The sequence below is a fragment of the Camelus ferus genome, chromosome 26 (assembly GCF_009834535.1).
Source record: "Camelus ferus isolate YT-003-E chromosome 26, BCGSAC_Cfer_1.0, whole genome shotgun sequence".
Classification (NCBI taxonomy): Eukaryota; Metazoa; Chordata; class Mammalia; order Artiodactyla; family Camelidae; genus Camelus; species Camelus ferus.
In genome coordinates this window covers 10,942,552-10,957,392 of record NC_045721.1, presented here as the reverse complement: position 1 = coordinate 10,957,392, position 14,841 = coordinate 10,942,552, and the positions used below count along the sequence as shown (strand labels likewise).

The following is a 14,841-nucleotide window of genomic DNA, read 5'->3' as shown; positions in this document are numbered from 1 at the left end:
TTTAAAGAGGGTTATTTGACTCCAAAGTATGCTTGACAGCTCAAAGCAAGGCTGGAATAGCTGGGGCCCTGGGGAGAGAGTCGCATTTCTGTGGCCCTCAGCCATGCAGACTGAAGATCTATTAATGTAGTAAACTTCCCAGTAGAGAAAGGTTTGAAAACTGCCTCACAGTCTAGTAACAATATAATAACTCTAAGTGGGAAGAGGACGGCAATGTGAAAACACTCGTCCCAACCAAGCAGTGAACTCTGGCCGTGCGGGCTCTGGCTTCATGGCGGAGAGGTGCTGTGTAAATGTTTTTCTTGCTGAATCTAACAAACCTTGGGAAACACAGACAGTTGTGTCTGGCTGTCTGCTCCCCAAAGCCACTCTTTAGACTGAGAACCACAAGGGTACGTAATCTCGGGCACCCAGGGAATTGTCCAGAGTTCAAGGGAGAAAAAGGAAAACCGGCTTGAACGTTTTTCCACATTGATGTCATTTTTTCTCATTCGGGCTCTTGGGGAAAGAGAAGAACTATCCAATCACCAACCCTCCCCACCTCTCACTGCTTCTCTGTCTTAGTAAACTCGCCCTCTGCTACTTCCTGGAATTTTCCCCAATTCTTCTGGTAAAGTTCTTTCTTTCTTTCTTTCTTTTTTTTTTTTTTTAAGTGGAGATGCTGGGGATTGATCTCAGGACCTCGTGTATGCTAAGCATGCGCTCCACAAGTGAACTGTGCCCCTCCCCACCAAAGTTCTTTCTTCTCTGTGCCATATACCTGTCGCCACAGGTATCACATTTTAATAGGAATTAGACACTCACAGGTTTGTCTGGTTTTGCCTTTGATTCCCTTTCTCCCCAAGGAGGCTTGTAGATTCTTAAGAATCTGTTATTTCTGTACCCTCAACCCTTGGCACAATGGCTAAGAGAGCAAATACTCCACAAAGATCCATGGAAGGAATGAGGAATAAGATGTGATGAAAAAGTTACAGGCAAAAAAATAGCCAAGCTACTGTGAGATCATCACTGTAACGGAGGTATATGAGACACATGAAGAAGACATGAAGGGAAGAGTGTCTGATTACATCAGGACTGAGGATAGCTTCTCAGAGGAGGTGACACATGACCCGGGTCTCGGGGATGATGGGCCTTCATCAGGCAGGAGAGCAGGGGTGGCAGCTAGCTGTGGACTGAGAGCAGCCAGAAGTCAGATGAGGCTGGCCCTCCCACAGTAAGGGAGCGTCACAAGTCAGAAGTGGGGTCCAGTCTCACTGGGAAGCCCTGTGGGTCGTGCCCAGGATTTTGAACTTAAGCCCATAACCACCAAGAAGCCAGTCGAGGCTTTTAAATACGGAAAGAAGTGATAACGTCTGACACTGAAAGATCGTACTGGTTTCAAGGACAAAGACTAGCGAGAAGGAGGCCAGTTGGGATCTTGGCAGGACAGATGCACTGACAGGAAAGTGTGGGCTAGAGAGAGTTCAGTGGCCAAATTCACTCATTCAGGACACACTGATAAGAGGGGTACCAGGTCTCAGTGGAAGAGCGAGAGGGAAGCATTGAGTGGACAGACTCCTAACTTGGCAGCTGGTGCAAAGCTGTGCCATCACCGGGGACAGGAGGCCCAGACCATGAAGAGCTCTGTGGGACGAGGGCTGTAACGTGCGCCTGCGCAGTGCACGGGACATCCAAGGGAGGGGCCACGGAGGGCGATGGGAAGAGGCCCGCAGCTGAAGGCAGAGGTCAGCGTGGGTGCTCAGAGCCAGAACCCTCTCAGGTTACGGAACCTGCTCTTCCTTACGTCCAGCAAAAGCATTCAAGGTATTTAGAAGGTCAAGCTGAAAATGAAGCCATACCATGTTGTATTAAGCAGGTCTTGGATTTTCTGTATTCTGATGCTTTGACGTCCGGGGCCTTGCCCACCCTGGAGGGACTGCCCCTCCCAGCATCAGTCGGTTAGTTCCCAGAGACCGTAAACCACTCAAGTGTGAGCATGTGTCTCAAATACAAACCCACGAGTCCCAAGCCCACACCTCCACCCACCTCCTTTATCGGGTTCTCACGCTACAGTCCACCTGCCCTAATCACCCCAGATCCAGGCTCCAGACAACCGTGACTGTCTATGCCCCAGAGCCCACAGAAGTGCTCCAAAACTGGCCCATCTTCTACCTCCCCCGACCCTGCCTTGCCAGTACCTTCCCGCAGAAACCACAGTCCAGGCTCCTCCCACAGTTCCGCCCTCTCCATCTGCCACCTCACTGGCCCAGGTGCCCCACCGCACAGCACCCCCAAGGCATGGCGTGCCCCTCTTCTAAGGAGCCCTAATAAAGTAGCTCTTGCACAGCAGTCATTTCCAGACATGCTGGCCTTACTACGTCTCTAGTAGTAAGTTCCATTCCTGCACTGTAGGAGTCTGTCCCGGCACCGGGGGCACAGGCACTACAGGACCAAAGGACTGATCCCACTCATCTCCTCTCTCCCAGGAAGGTGGGCTCAGAGACCGAGGTTTACTCAGTCTGCAGGGAGCCTGGTCAGCAGATCTCCGTGTAGCTCACCTTGACCCCGTCATGGTGGTGGAGGGGAAGGTGGGCCAACGTGCTCACTTACCTACTGAGCACACACACTCACCTGCCTTGTGCAGGCACCTCAATTAAGAAGCCAAACAATCTTAGGTGAGTCAGTGAGTGGGTTTTACTCTAACATCTATATTTGCATTTAAAATTTTTTAAATTACCTTTATATCATCCACAGTGTACAGCACTAATATTTCTAGTAGAAATAACAGCACCTGAATTTATTGAGCGCTGCTTACTCTGTGTAAGGAATAATGCTAAGTGCTTTCCTTGCAGAGGTCTCCCTAAATGCACACAGAAAAACCCCGTGACACAGTGCTTCTGAAACCTGCACCTGTCACAGCACTAACAAATCACAGGATTCAAACTCAGGATGCTGACCCCAGAGCCCATCAAACTGCCTTGAGAAAATAAACACTGCTTTTAAAAAGCTATTTGCTGTGTTAATCAACTTGAGCTTTTCCTGATAGATTCTTGCCTAACATTAAAATTTTTTAAATCGCTTATTTTTTCCAAAAAGGATCAAAGGTTACTAATACATGCAGTACAGCAAATCAGGCAAAAGAGTCAAGCAGTTTCTTTACTCTTAATTCCCAAATATATCTTGATTCTGCATAAGTAAAAGATCTGTCATCTTAAAATGCCCTGCTCTATGGAGTCTCTTCATCCCAAACCCATCCTCCCCGTTTTTTCCCCTAAACTCTCCAAGTCCTTGTAAAGCCCTTACCTATTTAAGAAACCCTCTCTGCTTCCCAGAGACTTACCCTTAAAAATTGGTGCTCCTAAAGTCACAGAGTGGGTACAGTAAAAATGATGGCATAAGGGAAAGAAGCACTATCTTTTCCACTTAATTGTCCAAGAAAGTATGGAGATACCTAAGCAGAGAGGGAACAAATTCCAGTGTCAATGTGGCTGATGGGAGACTAAATTATCAAAGAACCACTGTTTGTCCCAGCCTGTGAAAGTAGCAAGGCAATGAACTGTCTTACTCTTACAAAGAACAAAACAAATCAATGCAAATCAATGATACCCCCGACAGGCAACCTCCACATTCAAGCCTCCTTTCCTTCTGAAATATCATCCCATCCCCACGCTTCATGTTTTAAAATTCTGAGATCACTTAAGTCTCCATTGTGATTAAGCCAAATTCATCCATTCCTTTTAAAAAACTTTTTTATCAAGTCCAGACTAACTGATCTTAGTGCAGTTAAACATACTTCGCATATTTATTTGGTGAGATAAAGGCTACCAAATCTTCATCCTACTTTTTACAAAAGGCTTATTTGAACTGGTCTTGAATATCCTTATGTCATAACAAAGTAACTGCCAAAATTCCTGTGCAAAGTAATCACTATGCTTTTGAGAATACTTATAAACAGTAAGAAATTGGAACCTTACTGAGCTGTTGGCTTGAATTGGGAAACTACAGTATATATGCAATAATCCAGGTTTAAAGAGCAGTTTTGAAATGCAGTGTCAGCCTTGTCTTTTATTAGCAGTAGTACTTTCCAGAAAGGAGAAAGCTTTGCCCAACAATTTTCGAACCAGCCCATTTTTTCTAATTCTGTAACAAATGATCTGCCCAGATCAGAATGAGCTTGCTCCTTCAGTTCCACCTCTCCACGGACAGACAGGGTAGCACTACGAGAGAAGTGGCACTCATCAGGAAATAAAAATGACACATTCCCCTTTCCTGCATGTTCAGGACCGGTCCATTAAGAAACCACATGGAAGGCTGTGGGTTGCATTTCAGTATGTTTTAAGGTAAAACATTTGCATTTGCTAACCTGCTGAATTCTGTCTTTAAAATGAAAATCAGTAGGTAAGTTGAGTTAAGCGGCAGTTTCTCAGACAATATGCTTTAATTAGTAAAGGAGGGAAATAAATCTCTTCAGAAATAAGAGAAATATTTTATAAGGTATCTAAAAATGAAAGGCAAACAGCAAGCTGACATTTGCCCAAAGTTCACACTTCCCTTCCAAACTGGAATTTTAAGTGTCTCAATCCAAGAGCAACAGGATGGAATCAAGAACTCACAAATAAAAATTTTTAAATAAATGTAAAAAAATTTATCCTTCTACTTTCTCCTTCCTTTCCCCACTGAAAGTGTATTTTTGTCCTTTCTGACCCCAAATGTCCAAGGGTCAGCGTCCTTTTAACTTTAGACTGAACTGGGCCAGGCACGAATAACTAGTGTTTATACGAATTTCTTTAAAACTCACAAATCTATTTAATACCAACACACCAGGCAACAAAAGCATTCCTGAAAGGAGCACTAAAAATATGTACTGACTGCATGGAACTAGGTGTTCTATTAGGCACAAGTGACTGCAGATGGGCACGGAACTTCTCTCTGGAATGATGGAAATGAAATTTCTAAAATGAGATTGTGGAGACGGTTACACAACTCTGTAAATATGTGAATCGTCACTGGATGGGCAAGCTTTATGGGATAAAGGTAACACCCCAATAAAGGTTTAAAAAATGTATCAGACAATCCATATCCATAAGGAGTTCAGAATTTCAGAGCAACCCAGCAAATCTGCTTCTAGATGAGTTTTCATCTCCTCTCAAAAGCAAATATCCTTGAAAATCAGCCCAGGATTGCCAAAACCTGGAAATGACTCATATTTCTATCCAATAATCAGCAAAGGGGCCAAGAAGCCACTCAAATGCTAGTTTTCTCCCCGGAGGGTGAGGTGCAGAAGGACGGGCATTTCATTCAGTTCATGTAACCTCTTCCCGATGGAATGCTGGTAGAGATCTCACTATCAATCAAGGAGACTATGAGCGTAAGTCAGGTTTGCTCTTTTTTTAAAAAATTGCTACCTACTCTTTTATTCTGTCACTCTCCGTAGGGTATTTAAAATTTTTTAAATTTTTAAAAATGAGAAATAGAAAAACTTGGAATTTATAAGAAAGATCCAATCAAGTAAGTCATCAATGGTTTCTCTTTATAAAGTGCATAGTAGCATCATTATTTTATATGTGGTCAAAGGCAGGCCATTAATGACAAGTCTCTGATTTGACCTAAAAAGGAAAGGAGTAAACTGGTCAAAGCAGAGCGTGAAATGCCTGTTTAAAAACCACTGTACGATCTAGATCAATGACGTAAGAGTAGGATGATGATTCTGGTTTGCCTGGGATGGTTCCAGATGATACCTGTCATCCTGGTATAATTATTAATAGCTCTCGTCCTTGTCACCCTCAATCCTTTCCTGAGTTGGCCAACAAATTACATGTCCAGCTGTAAGGGTGACACTGGGGTGGAAGGGATTGGGTCAATTGGCGCAGCATGGATTAATGTTGCCTTAGTGCTGACAACTGGTTACTGACTAGAGAGAGGCTCTGTAGCCAAAGATGAGGCCCACTGGCCAGGGAGGCCACCCCTGGGGCCACGGAGGGATCTGAGAGAGCAGCATGTCCGGTACATACATGACAATCATCTGAGTCACTCCTCTTTTCTTAAAGACTAGTCCCTGGCCCTGGAAATTCTGATATACATGCCTGGTCAAGAAAGTCTGATCTTGACCATCGACCTGCATTTTAGGGGAAGAGAGAGAAGTAAAAGGCCACTTTCCAGTGACTTGCCTAAGTCAACAGGGGCTGGAGTCGCAAAGCCAGGGCAATAGCTCCAGTCTCCCCATTTCTACTGCCAGCTGAGACCCCAAGTCGAACTCTCAGGCTCAGACCAAAGCTATATTGACCTAATGACCACCTCCTGGGGCCGCTTTCCTCTTTGGTACCCGAATCCCCTACTTCCAATGCATTGCCAGTCGCTTGTAAATTTGAGCTTCCACTGGGCTGCGCTGGGCCTGTTTTCACTTTGTTCTCAAGGATATTCCTTCATTTAGAATTGAGACTTACCCTCTACACCTGCCACCCATTGTGTGAGACCTTTTTTTTTTTTTTTATCCATTTCAAAATAAAACTATTCACAGAGCTAGGTCAAAAGTAGTTCAGTCCCTAAACGTGTTCCCTCCAGAATCTAGATGTCTCAGGCCATGTGGCTCCGATTACCCAAGACTTGAAAGCTGCTTGTTCATTTTAGGTGTGATAAACTGGGGGAGAGGCGCTGACAGCACTTCTGCAGGTTGGGATAAATGTCTCTCTCTGGCAGTACAAGAAGCCCGTAAGAAGACACCGATAAACGCTGGCTTGGCGCCACCGCGGTTTCTTGTGCAAGTGGATATTCTGATTCCTATTTCTATCTATCCCGCCTATTAAATGCCAAGTGGCTACAGCAAAACAAGAGGTTACAGTCTCTCCTGGCTCAGGAAAATCTACACCCGTGGAAAGCGTATGGATCAACTGTTTCCCTCCATTCCAGATCCTACTGTTTCTATAATATCCCTTTTTCCTAACCTTACACACATCTGAAAGAAAAGGACTAGTGTACACCAAGTCAAAGAACTGGTAAAATTCCTGCTGGCTGGTACGTTCAGCACAAGGGAATGTTCTGGTTCATATGAAGTTACTATGTAATCCTCAGAAGCACTTCCAGGTTTCACAATGTCAGAGGGTCATTATTAGCGATGAATTATACTATGTGCATGTTACCTTAAAAAGCATTCTGAATAGAAGAGCATTAGAGAAGAGGTTCCCTCGGGTGTTCAGTGATATTTTCCAGCAAAGATGGATTAGAGTTGCTCTGTCTAATGAGTCACCCGGTTTGGAGAAAAGGAGCAGCTGCTAATGAATGAGAAAGCCTCTGCAGAGAGCATGCCAAAGGCAGGAAAGCTGACACCTGAGGGGCGAAGGCATGAGCTTTATCACACACAGCTCACAGGAATGCAGCCTGATAGCAAGTTTCTCAAGATGCGATGACAGGTCACCATTCTCAAATGTGAACTTCCCAACCTCCCTATAAAAAGCTTAGATATGAAAAAAAAAATATTTGTGGTCAACTAGGAAGAAAAATGGAAGTTTCCTGCAATGCATACTTTGCAGTATAAGCCACCTTGCTGATCTCACCCAGGTAACGAGATCTCCAGGGAGACCTGGGACTGCTACTTTTCAAGATTTGCTCCCAAAAAGGTATTTCATCTCAGTTTAAAAGTGGCCTGTTCAGTTCTTAGCACTACCAATAATAAAAATCAAAACAAAAAAACCCCATACAGATGAGTTTTACCTGTTTATTATCTCAGTTTGAGTTTAATACTAGGCTAACATTGTATGCAAAAGTGAGTTCACGTGTGTACATTCTATGTCTCTAAGTCCATTTTGGGGAAGGTGGGAGCAAACTTCACAGCCTCTGATTATCAGGAACTGATAGAGAATCAAAGATCAACAGGAAAAAAAGATCTACTAGAGATTCTTCTGCCAGCTTTTCTTATTAAGAGGCTCTCACTGTTTTCTGAAGCGATGGCCCACTTAATTCTACAACGACAGAATTAAGACTATCCATCAAAAATAAAACTGCTCTTTTAGGTTGCATCTACCTGCAAATATACTAAAAAACAATGCATCATGCACTTTAAATGAGTAAACTGTATGACATGTAAATAATAATATCTCAAGAAAGCTATTTAAAATGGTCTGACTTTTATCAGCAAAAGTAAAAATAAATTACAAACAAGAAAAAAATGAAAGTTCTCTTAAGCCTTGGTGTTGATGGCAGGTGGGTACCAGGTCTGCCCTAGGGGAGGTTTTCAAGGTTTGGGGAAGGTACTGTCACTCGGCTTTTTGGTATCACAACTGCTGAGGCGGGCTCAGGAGTGCGGGACGGGCGAGCGCATCCGGAACTCACTTGGAACAGGGGCTGATCACAGTCGGTGTGGGTGGGTACACCAAGGCAACATTCACCCGCTCGCTGCCGTTCTTGGGACAAATGATCTCTGCCACTCCTTCCGGTCTGGGCTGACTCAGCAACTCCCCTGCAGGAGGAGAGAAAAATGCATTAGTGAGAGCTGCTTCAAGAAAAGGACCACCTTATTGAGAAGCACAGCACTGGGGGTGGGGGAAGCAGGGAGGAGGGCAGGTGGTGAGGAAGGGAAGGGTCTGCAGTCAGAGAACAGATGTGCACCCAGGGCAGAACCGGCTCTGCTCACTGTCGCTGCCTAAATTCTTGTCTGCATCCCCATGAGGAGCGGTGATGGCAGGAAGGCCACCGTTCCAGACAAAGACAGCCTCTGCCACTCTTCCCTCCACCTTCCTTTCCACAGACAGACTCCAGAGATCTTTATCTAGACGGTGAGGCGAATTGAGCCAGGATCCCTAGAGCCCAGAGAAGCCCAGGCTGCCAAGGAGGTGTTCATAATTAGGATTCAGGGCAGATGGGATTCGTGGCAGCCTTGCAACAAAGCCCTGCATTAACGAGCTGGAAATGCAGCTGACTAGGTGTGTTATCAAGGTGCACAGCCCAGCTTAGCTTCGTGCTGGCAGGAGGATTTCCTGGGTAGGTATGTGTGCAGATTTGAAAGGCCCAACAACAATGCTATCTCATGAGTAATGGGGACTAGTAAAAACAGACAATTAACTTAATGGATTACCCCAACACCCAAAGGAAACCTGTGTACTTTGCATGCCCCGGATCTTTCCAACTAGATCATTAAATCCCTAAGAGCAGTGATAACTCCCATTTCTTAGTTTGCTTCCCACTGTCCCCTTTCCCGGCAGCACCCTGACCTGTCTCTGTTTTTGCAGCTAGCACAGTGCTCTTGCTCAGAGAATTAAAAAGATAGCTTTTGACTGATGATGGTACCTTATTACCCCAATTCCCCTACTTATACCCAGAAAGTAAATAAACCAAACCAAGGACACAAAACATATTTAACTGGGGAAAGATGCTATTGAAAATAAAACATCAACTCTATGGCAGCCATCACTTGGATTACTGATTTGAAATTCTCGGGACTCCAAAGTATATGCAACATGTGTGGATACAAAAAATTCTTTGCCTCAAAATACCGTATTTCTAAACATCTCCCCTTCAGCAGAATTCACATGGATAGAGCATGTGCAAGCCCCAGCACGGAACAGAGAACTTTAAATGTACATCTTATTTCATCTTTACAATGTCCCTGTAAGGTTAATCCTCATTTTGCAAATGAGGAAGCTAATATTTAGGGAGGTTATGTGGTGTTCCCCAAGTCAAGAGTTAGCAAGAGTTATTAGCAAGGGTGACTCGGGATGTGATCCTGGGAACCCATCTCTGGGGCCCTTACCCTTTGCCACCACCCTCTGACACACACCCCGAAAGTGGGGGCTCCTTTCTTACTCCAGAACACATCTTTCCTAGAAGAGCAAGCCAAAAATGCTATCATTAAATAATGAACTAAACATTGGCAAATTTGTACTTTTATGAAAGACAATTATTTCCTGGTTTGAACACTTTTATTGGCTTTGCACAATATCAACTGAATGTAATTTGAAAATTAAAACTGTAATTTAAAACCAAACTACTGTGAACACCAAAATGACTGCAAAAGTTAATTTAGCATCATTAGCTTGTATCATGGATACGTGGGTATCAGAATTATGCTCTAACATCAGTTAGAGAAAGATGTCAAAATATAAAAATGCAAATTAAAAACATAAGCATTAAATGCTATCGAAGTCATAAAATGAAGCAAAGTTAGAGCATGTTACAGCAGACTGAAACTTGGAAGTTATCCAGCCCAAATACCACTTAACGAGTCAGAAACTCTTCGAGTTTAACAGTTTTGCTCCAAGTCCCACAGAGAGCTTTAAACCAACCAACCCACCACATACTACAGGGCTAGAACTGTACCAAAAGAATGCTCTGAACACCCCAGGCTTGGGATGGTCCTGGACTGCCCTCCCTTGCTTCCTCACCTGATATTTTCAACTTCTACTTTCTGTCCCAAGATTACCCCGAAGGCTTTAATACAGACTAGGAATCTCTGGTTTCCCTGAAAATTCCTGGTTAGAATTTCACACACAGGCCTTTGCTCCTTTTGGGTGCAGCTGCCCAAGAGACCAGGATAACAAATGTAGAGGTCAAGCCCCCGCCCTGGGCACCCATCCCTGCACAGCTGGCTTCCTTGCTGGATACACTGTAGGTTTTGGTGAAAAGACCAGTTTCCCAGACAATGTGAAGTAGTGTGCAGTTGACTATAAAGCATTGGTTATCAATTTCTATTAAACCAAGGGCTTTACTGCCCCCCATCTCAGATTCCCAGTATCACACAGGACCAGGGAGCTGGTTTTGTTTGGGTCCTACCCTTAGCAGCGTTGCCAGCCACTGAAATAATATAAAAATTTAAGGCACCAAGAAATTCCATGCATATGAAAAATTCACTTGCTATGGAAGACTGAGCAGAAACAGAACAGCCCGCAGTCTCTAGGATGCCAGCAAGCTACTGCATGGGGCCAGTATTCTGAGGATTTAAGAAATGTGTCTAGTGGCTAGATTAAGAAAGTAAGAAAAGCAGCTTTTTCCTCTCAAAAAAATCTATCCTATCAATAATTCAAAGAGTGACTCATAACATGTGTTAGCTACTAAAATAGAAGTGAATCATCTCAAATTTCCTTAACACAAACTTGATTTTCAAATCAAAGTACAGCTATTCATTGAGCATCTAATTAGGGAGGTCTTACTGTGTGAGGAGCTGCAGCAGAAGCAGGGATACAGGAGCTTAAGGCAGAGCCTCTGAGCAGAGGGTCTCTGCATCCAAGCAAGTCAAGTGCACAAAAAAAGAACTATCGTCCTGCGTGGTGGGTGACCCCAGGAAGTTATGAGATGCTAGAGAATGAATGAGAAAGGCAGACTAACACTGAGCTGCAGGATTGGAAAAGACCTGGAAGTGCCGGGAACACTGACTCAAAAGACCCAGTAACATTCCTTATCAGGATGGAGAACAGTACGCGTGCTCTATTTTACCATCGTGCTGTGGCACACGTCAAGCTGAAGATCAAACTAACCCCAGAAGAAAACCCAATGATCACAGCAGCCGCTAACATTTACTGAGCACTTATTATGCACTAAGTCTATAAATGTATTATCTCACTTAGTCCTCATGCCAACCTGATAAAGTGCGTACAATTATCCTCATTACATAGAAAAGGCTCACGGGTTAAATATCCGCCAATGGTCACAAGGGGGAGGTGGTAGTGCCAGAATTTGAACCCAGGATGACTCCACTCTTAATGACTGTACAATACTGTCCTGGGATGATTAAATTAGATAACACACGAGAAGGAAACATGGGGCATCTAGTAAGTTCTTGACACTATTATTATAGACATAAAGATTTTTTAAAAGCTTACTCTTCCAAATATAAAGAATTCATGTGAATATATGATCAGAACCCAGATTCTCTGGTAAAACAGTATACGAGGATTAGACCATAAATTATCTACATGCAAAACACCTCGCCACACATGTGAAAACTTCAAATGAAAAAAAAAAAAAGATTTATTATACATCTGTCATCACTAGCAAAAGCAAAAAAAGATAAATCCCAAAGTTGGTGGGAGCTATAAAAAAATAAATGTTATATTTACATAAAATATATTACCAATAGGGTAAGGAGAAATACACATGGGACCTGGTATATTTCCATTTTTAGGAACTTGCTTCAAGGAAGTAAGCCTTTCTTTCTGACAAAAATTATACAATGATTGCTCATAGCAACACTGTTTATAAAACAGTGAAAACTTTGGTAACCCCCTCAAATATCCAGCAATGGGGAACTGATTACAAACTACGACACAGTCGAAAGACAGAATTCTCTGTAGTCATTAAAGATTATAAGACTGATATTTCTATGTGGAAGGTAAATCTGAAAGTATGTTTTCATTAGAAATATAAGCTGACAAAGAACAAAGAATTTATAGTGAAATGGGTCATTCAAGATTAAATGGTCCTGAGGTTATTGTTTATTTATTTTTATGCTTAAGTCAATTAAAAAAAAAAAGACTAAGTGTGCCTCACACTAAAGGGAGATGCCAGCTTTAAACGCCCATGCTTTCTCCTCTGTTGGCGATGTTCTATTCATACGCAGTTTTTACACAGTCTTTCTGAAGATGCAGAAATTTGACCTCATTGCATTCACTGAGGCTGTATTAGCCCCCTTCACAGTCTCCCTGTGCCCATTAAAATTATGAAAAACTCTTCTTAATTACTCTGTTTCAAGACTTCTGGCATTAAAATGCTAACAAATTCTTATCAACTGTTTCCTCCCTTGTGTAAGAACAGAACATCAAGTTTTATTACAATTTTTTTTTAAACAGGAGAAAATAAGTGAAATGAGCTCATCTTTTTCTGCTAATCACCAGAATTCACAAACATTGGGTACTTTATGCAAAACACTAAAAATGATCACTCTGATGATGCAACCAAAATATTAAAAGCCCCAAACATGTCTTTTCGGTGAAAACAAAACCCACTTCCTCATCCAGGATCAAGATCAGAGTCATGAACATCCCTCAAAACAACAAAAGTGGTCTGGAAATTAAAACAAGCAATTATATAGGTTCCATTACATAAGGAATTATCTAGATTTCTTCAAGGCCTCTTTCAGCTTGAATATTCTAAAGTTCACACCCCTCCAACCCCCAAAGTCTACTGCTGTCTTTTAGTTAAGTCTGAATGTCGCTGCAAAGATACACAAATGCTTGTTCCCCACATACCCTCTGGGCAAAGGCAGCATCCTTGGAAACCAATGAGCAGGAAGGTTCCCACTCTGCAAGTCCACTGAGTTATCAGATACAGCAAAGATGAGAGAATCGCATGGTCACTTTTATACGGAAGATGAAAGCCAGACAGAGAGAAAAGGACACTTTTATCTGTCTTAAAACAAAATAAAGCCCAGAAAACATATACACAGGAGAAGTAAACAATGTAAACTGGTGCAGCCACTATGGAAAACAAAAAACTGCTTAATAATCGGATATATCCTAAGTTATGAATTCCAAAGGCAGCTGCAAAAACTTACGCCATCAGACACTGTAGACATTGTGAATCTCTTCCACAACTGGGTTTTCATTTCCACCATATAGCCCTGCAGTTCTTCAAACTGTCGGAATTCACTGAGTTCTAAAGCAATTTCACTGTGTAAAAGCATTTCCATCTCTGAGATTTGTTGAATTCCCAAATCCAGTTTTGATTCTGAATGCTGAGATTCTGTTTTTTAAAAAATCACTCAGGAATGCCCTCTGTGCCATGAAGCTCTAGGGACAATTTGTAAAGTCTTATCATTAAGAACTTACAATCTGCAAGCCATACAGAAGCAGGTCAGCTGGGTTCTTGGAGATGGCCTAGAACCAAGAGCACAACTCAGTACCTATCTTCAGTGAGTTTTCAAAGCCTGGTCATTAGGCTCCACTGAATAAACTAAATTTCAACATTTCAGTTTCTTCCCAACATCCTCCAATGTGGTGACAGTGGTGACAGTTACAGGCAGAAGGAAAAACAAAGGCCACACTTTGTTTACTTCTCTGACTTATACACTGAAGCTAACCTGTGAAGCCCTCAGACTCCTGGTGAGTAATTCAGTGGAAGCCAAGCCAGCCCCTCACGCCGGGCACAAGTGACAGACACTTTGGATTTTCCCTTTACGGCAGGTGCTCATCTGGAGCAGACAAGCTTTTCTTTGTTTAACCCAATTCCTGACAGAAGATGATTGTCCTCACAGTTATACTTGCTTTATAGTCACATAAAGCTTTTTCTTTGTTTGTTTATTGAGGGATAGAAGGAGGTGGCTAAGTACCTCAGGTGAGCTCCACTAAGAAGAGGGGCATAGGGTCCATGGGGCCGCTCCTGGATGGATCCTCATGCAGGTCTCTTCTGGATCAAGAGTCAGGACCTGACATCACAGGTCCCCTTCCAAGGCATTTGGCAAAAGTTCAACAAGGGGGAAAAACTGCTGACAAAATTGCTTTTCCAATCTCCTTCCCTCACATTACAAGCTTACACTTCCTCTTCCTAATGCCTTTTTCTTTTTGTGTGTGTTTTTATTTGCACACATGCAAATAATCCTCTTCCCCACTGCTTCCTCGCTTGGCTCTTTGAAGTTCCCTTTCCCCCCAGCCCCCTTTTTTCCATCAACAAGAGCCCCCCATCCCCTCCTCCTTCAGGCTGCTCTTCTGCCTAGACTCTCTCCAGCTGCTGATAGGGTCTCAGGGTCCCTGAGGAGTTTCCTTTCCCAAGTGCCCATTACAAGTACTGGGAAGAGATGCCAGGGAGAAACTTTGGGAAGGTTCCACTTTGAAGTGCGAGGTCCCAACAGACACAAAATAAATAGTCCTGGGGGCCAGAACAAACATCCTGGGACAGCAGGTGAACCTGGCTCACGTGACACTTATTAATATGTAGGAGAAA

General features: G+C 43.2%; 1 protein-coding gene and 1 long non-coding RNA gene across 11 annotated transcripts in view; one reads left to right on the top strand and one right to left on the bottom strand.

The window, feature by feature from the left end:
• MFHAS1 (malignant fibrous histiocytoma amplified sequence 1) overlaps window positions 1-14,841 on the bottom strand; it is a 72,752-nt gene that overhangs the window by 3,709 nt on the left and 54,202 nt on the right. The window contains exons 2-3 of one of the 3 annotated variants that reach the window (XR_004315411.1): window positions 8,305-8,431; window positions 3,320-3,430 (exon numbers count right to left, since the gene is read on the bottom strand). Coding sequence is in view for 1 of the 3 variants with exons in the window: in XM_032468650.1 (XP_032324541.1) it covers window positions 8,305-8,431 (127 nt within the window). In the remaining 2 variants the exon portion in view is untranslated. Of the gene's footprint in view, window positions 1-3,319; window positions 3,431-8,304; window positions 8,432-14,841 lie in introns of those variants that run through there. The other 2 variants (XM_032468650.1, XR_004315412.1) reach the window with 2 other exon arrangements.
• Window positions 1-14,841, top strand: part of LOC106729083 — a 93,569-nt gene that overhangs the window by 32,498 nt on the left and 46,230 nt on the right. The window lies entirely within an intron of this gene.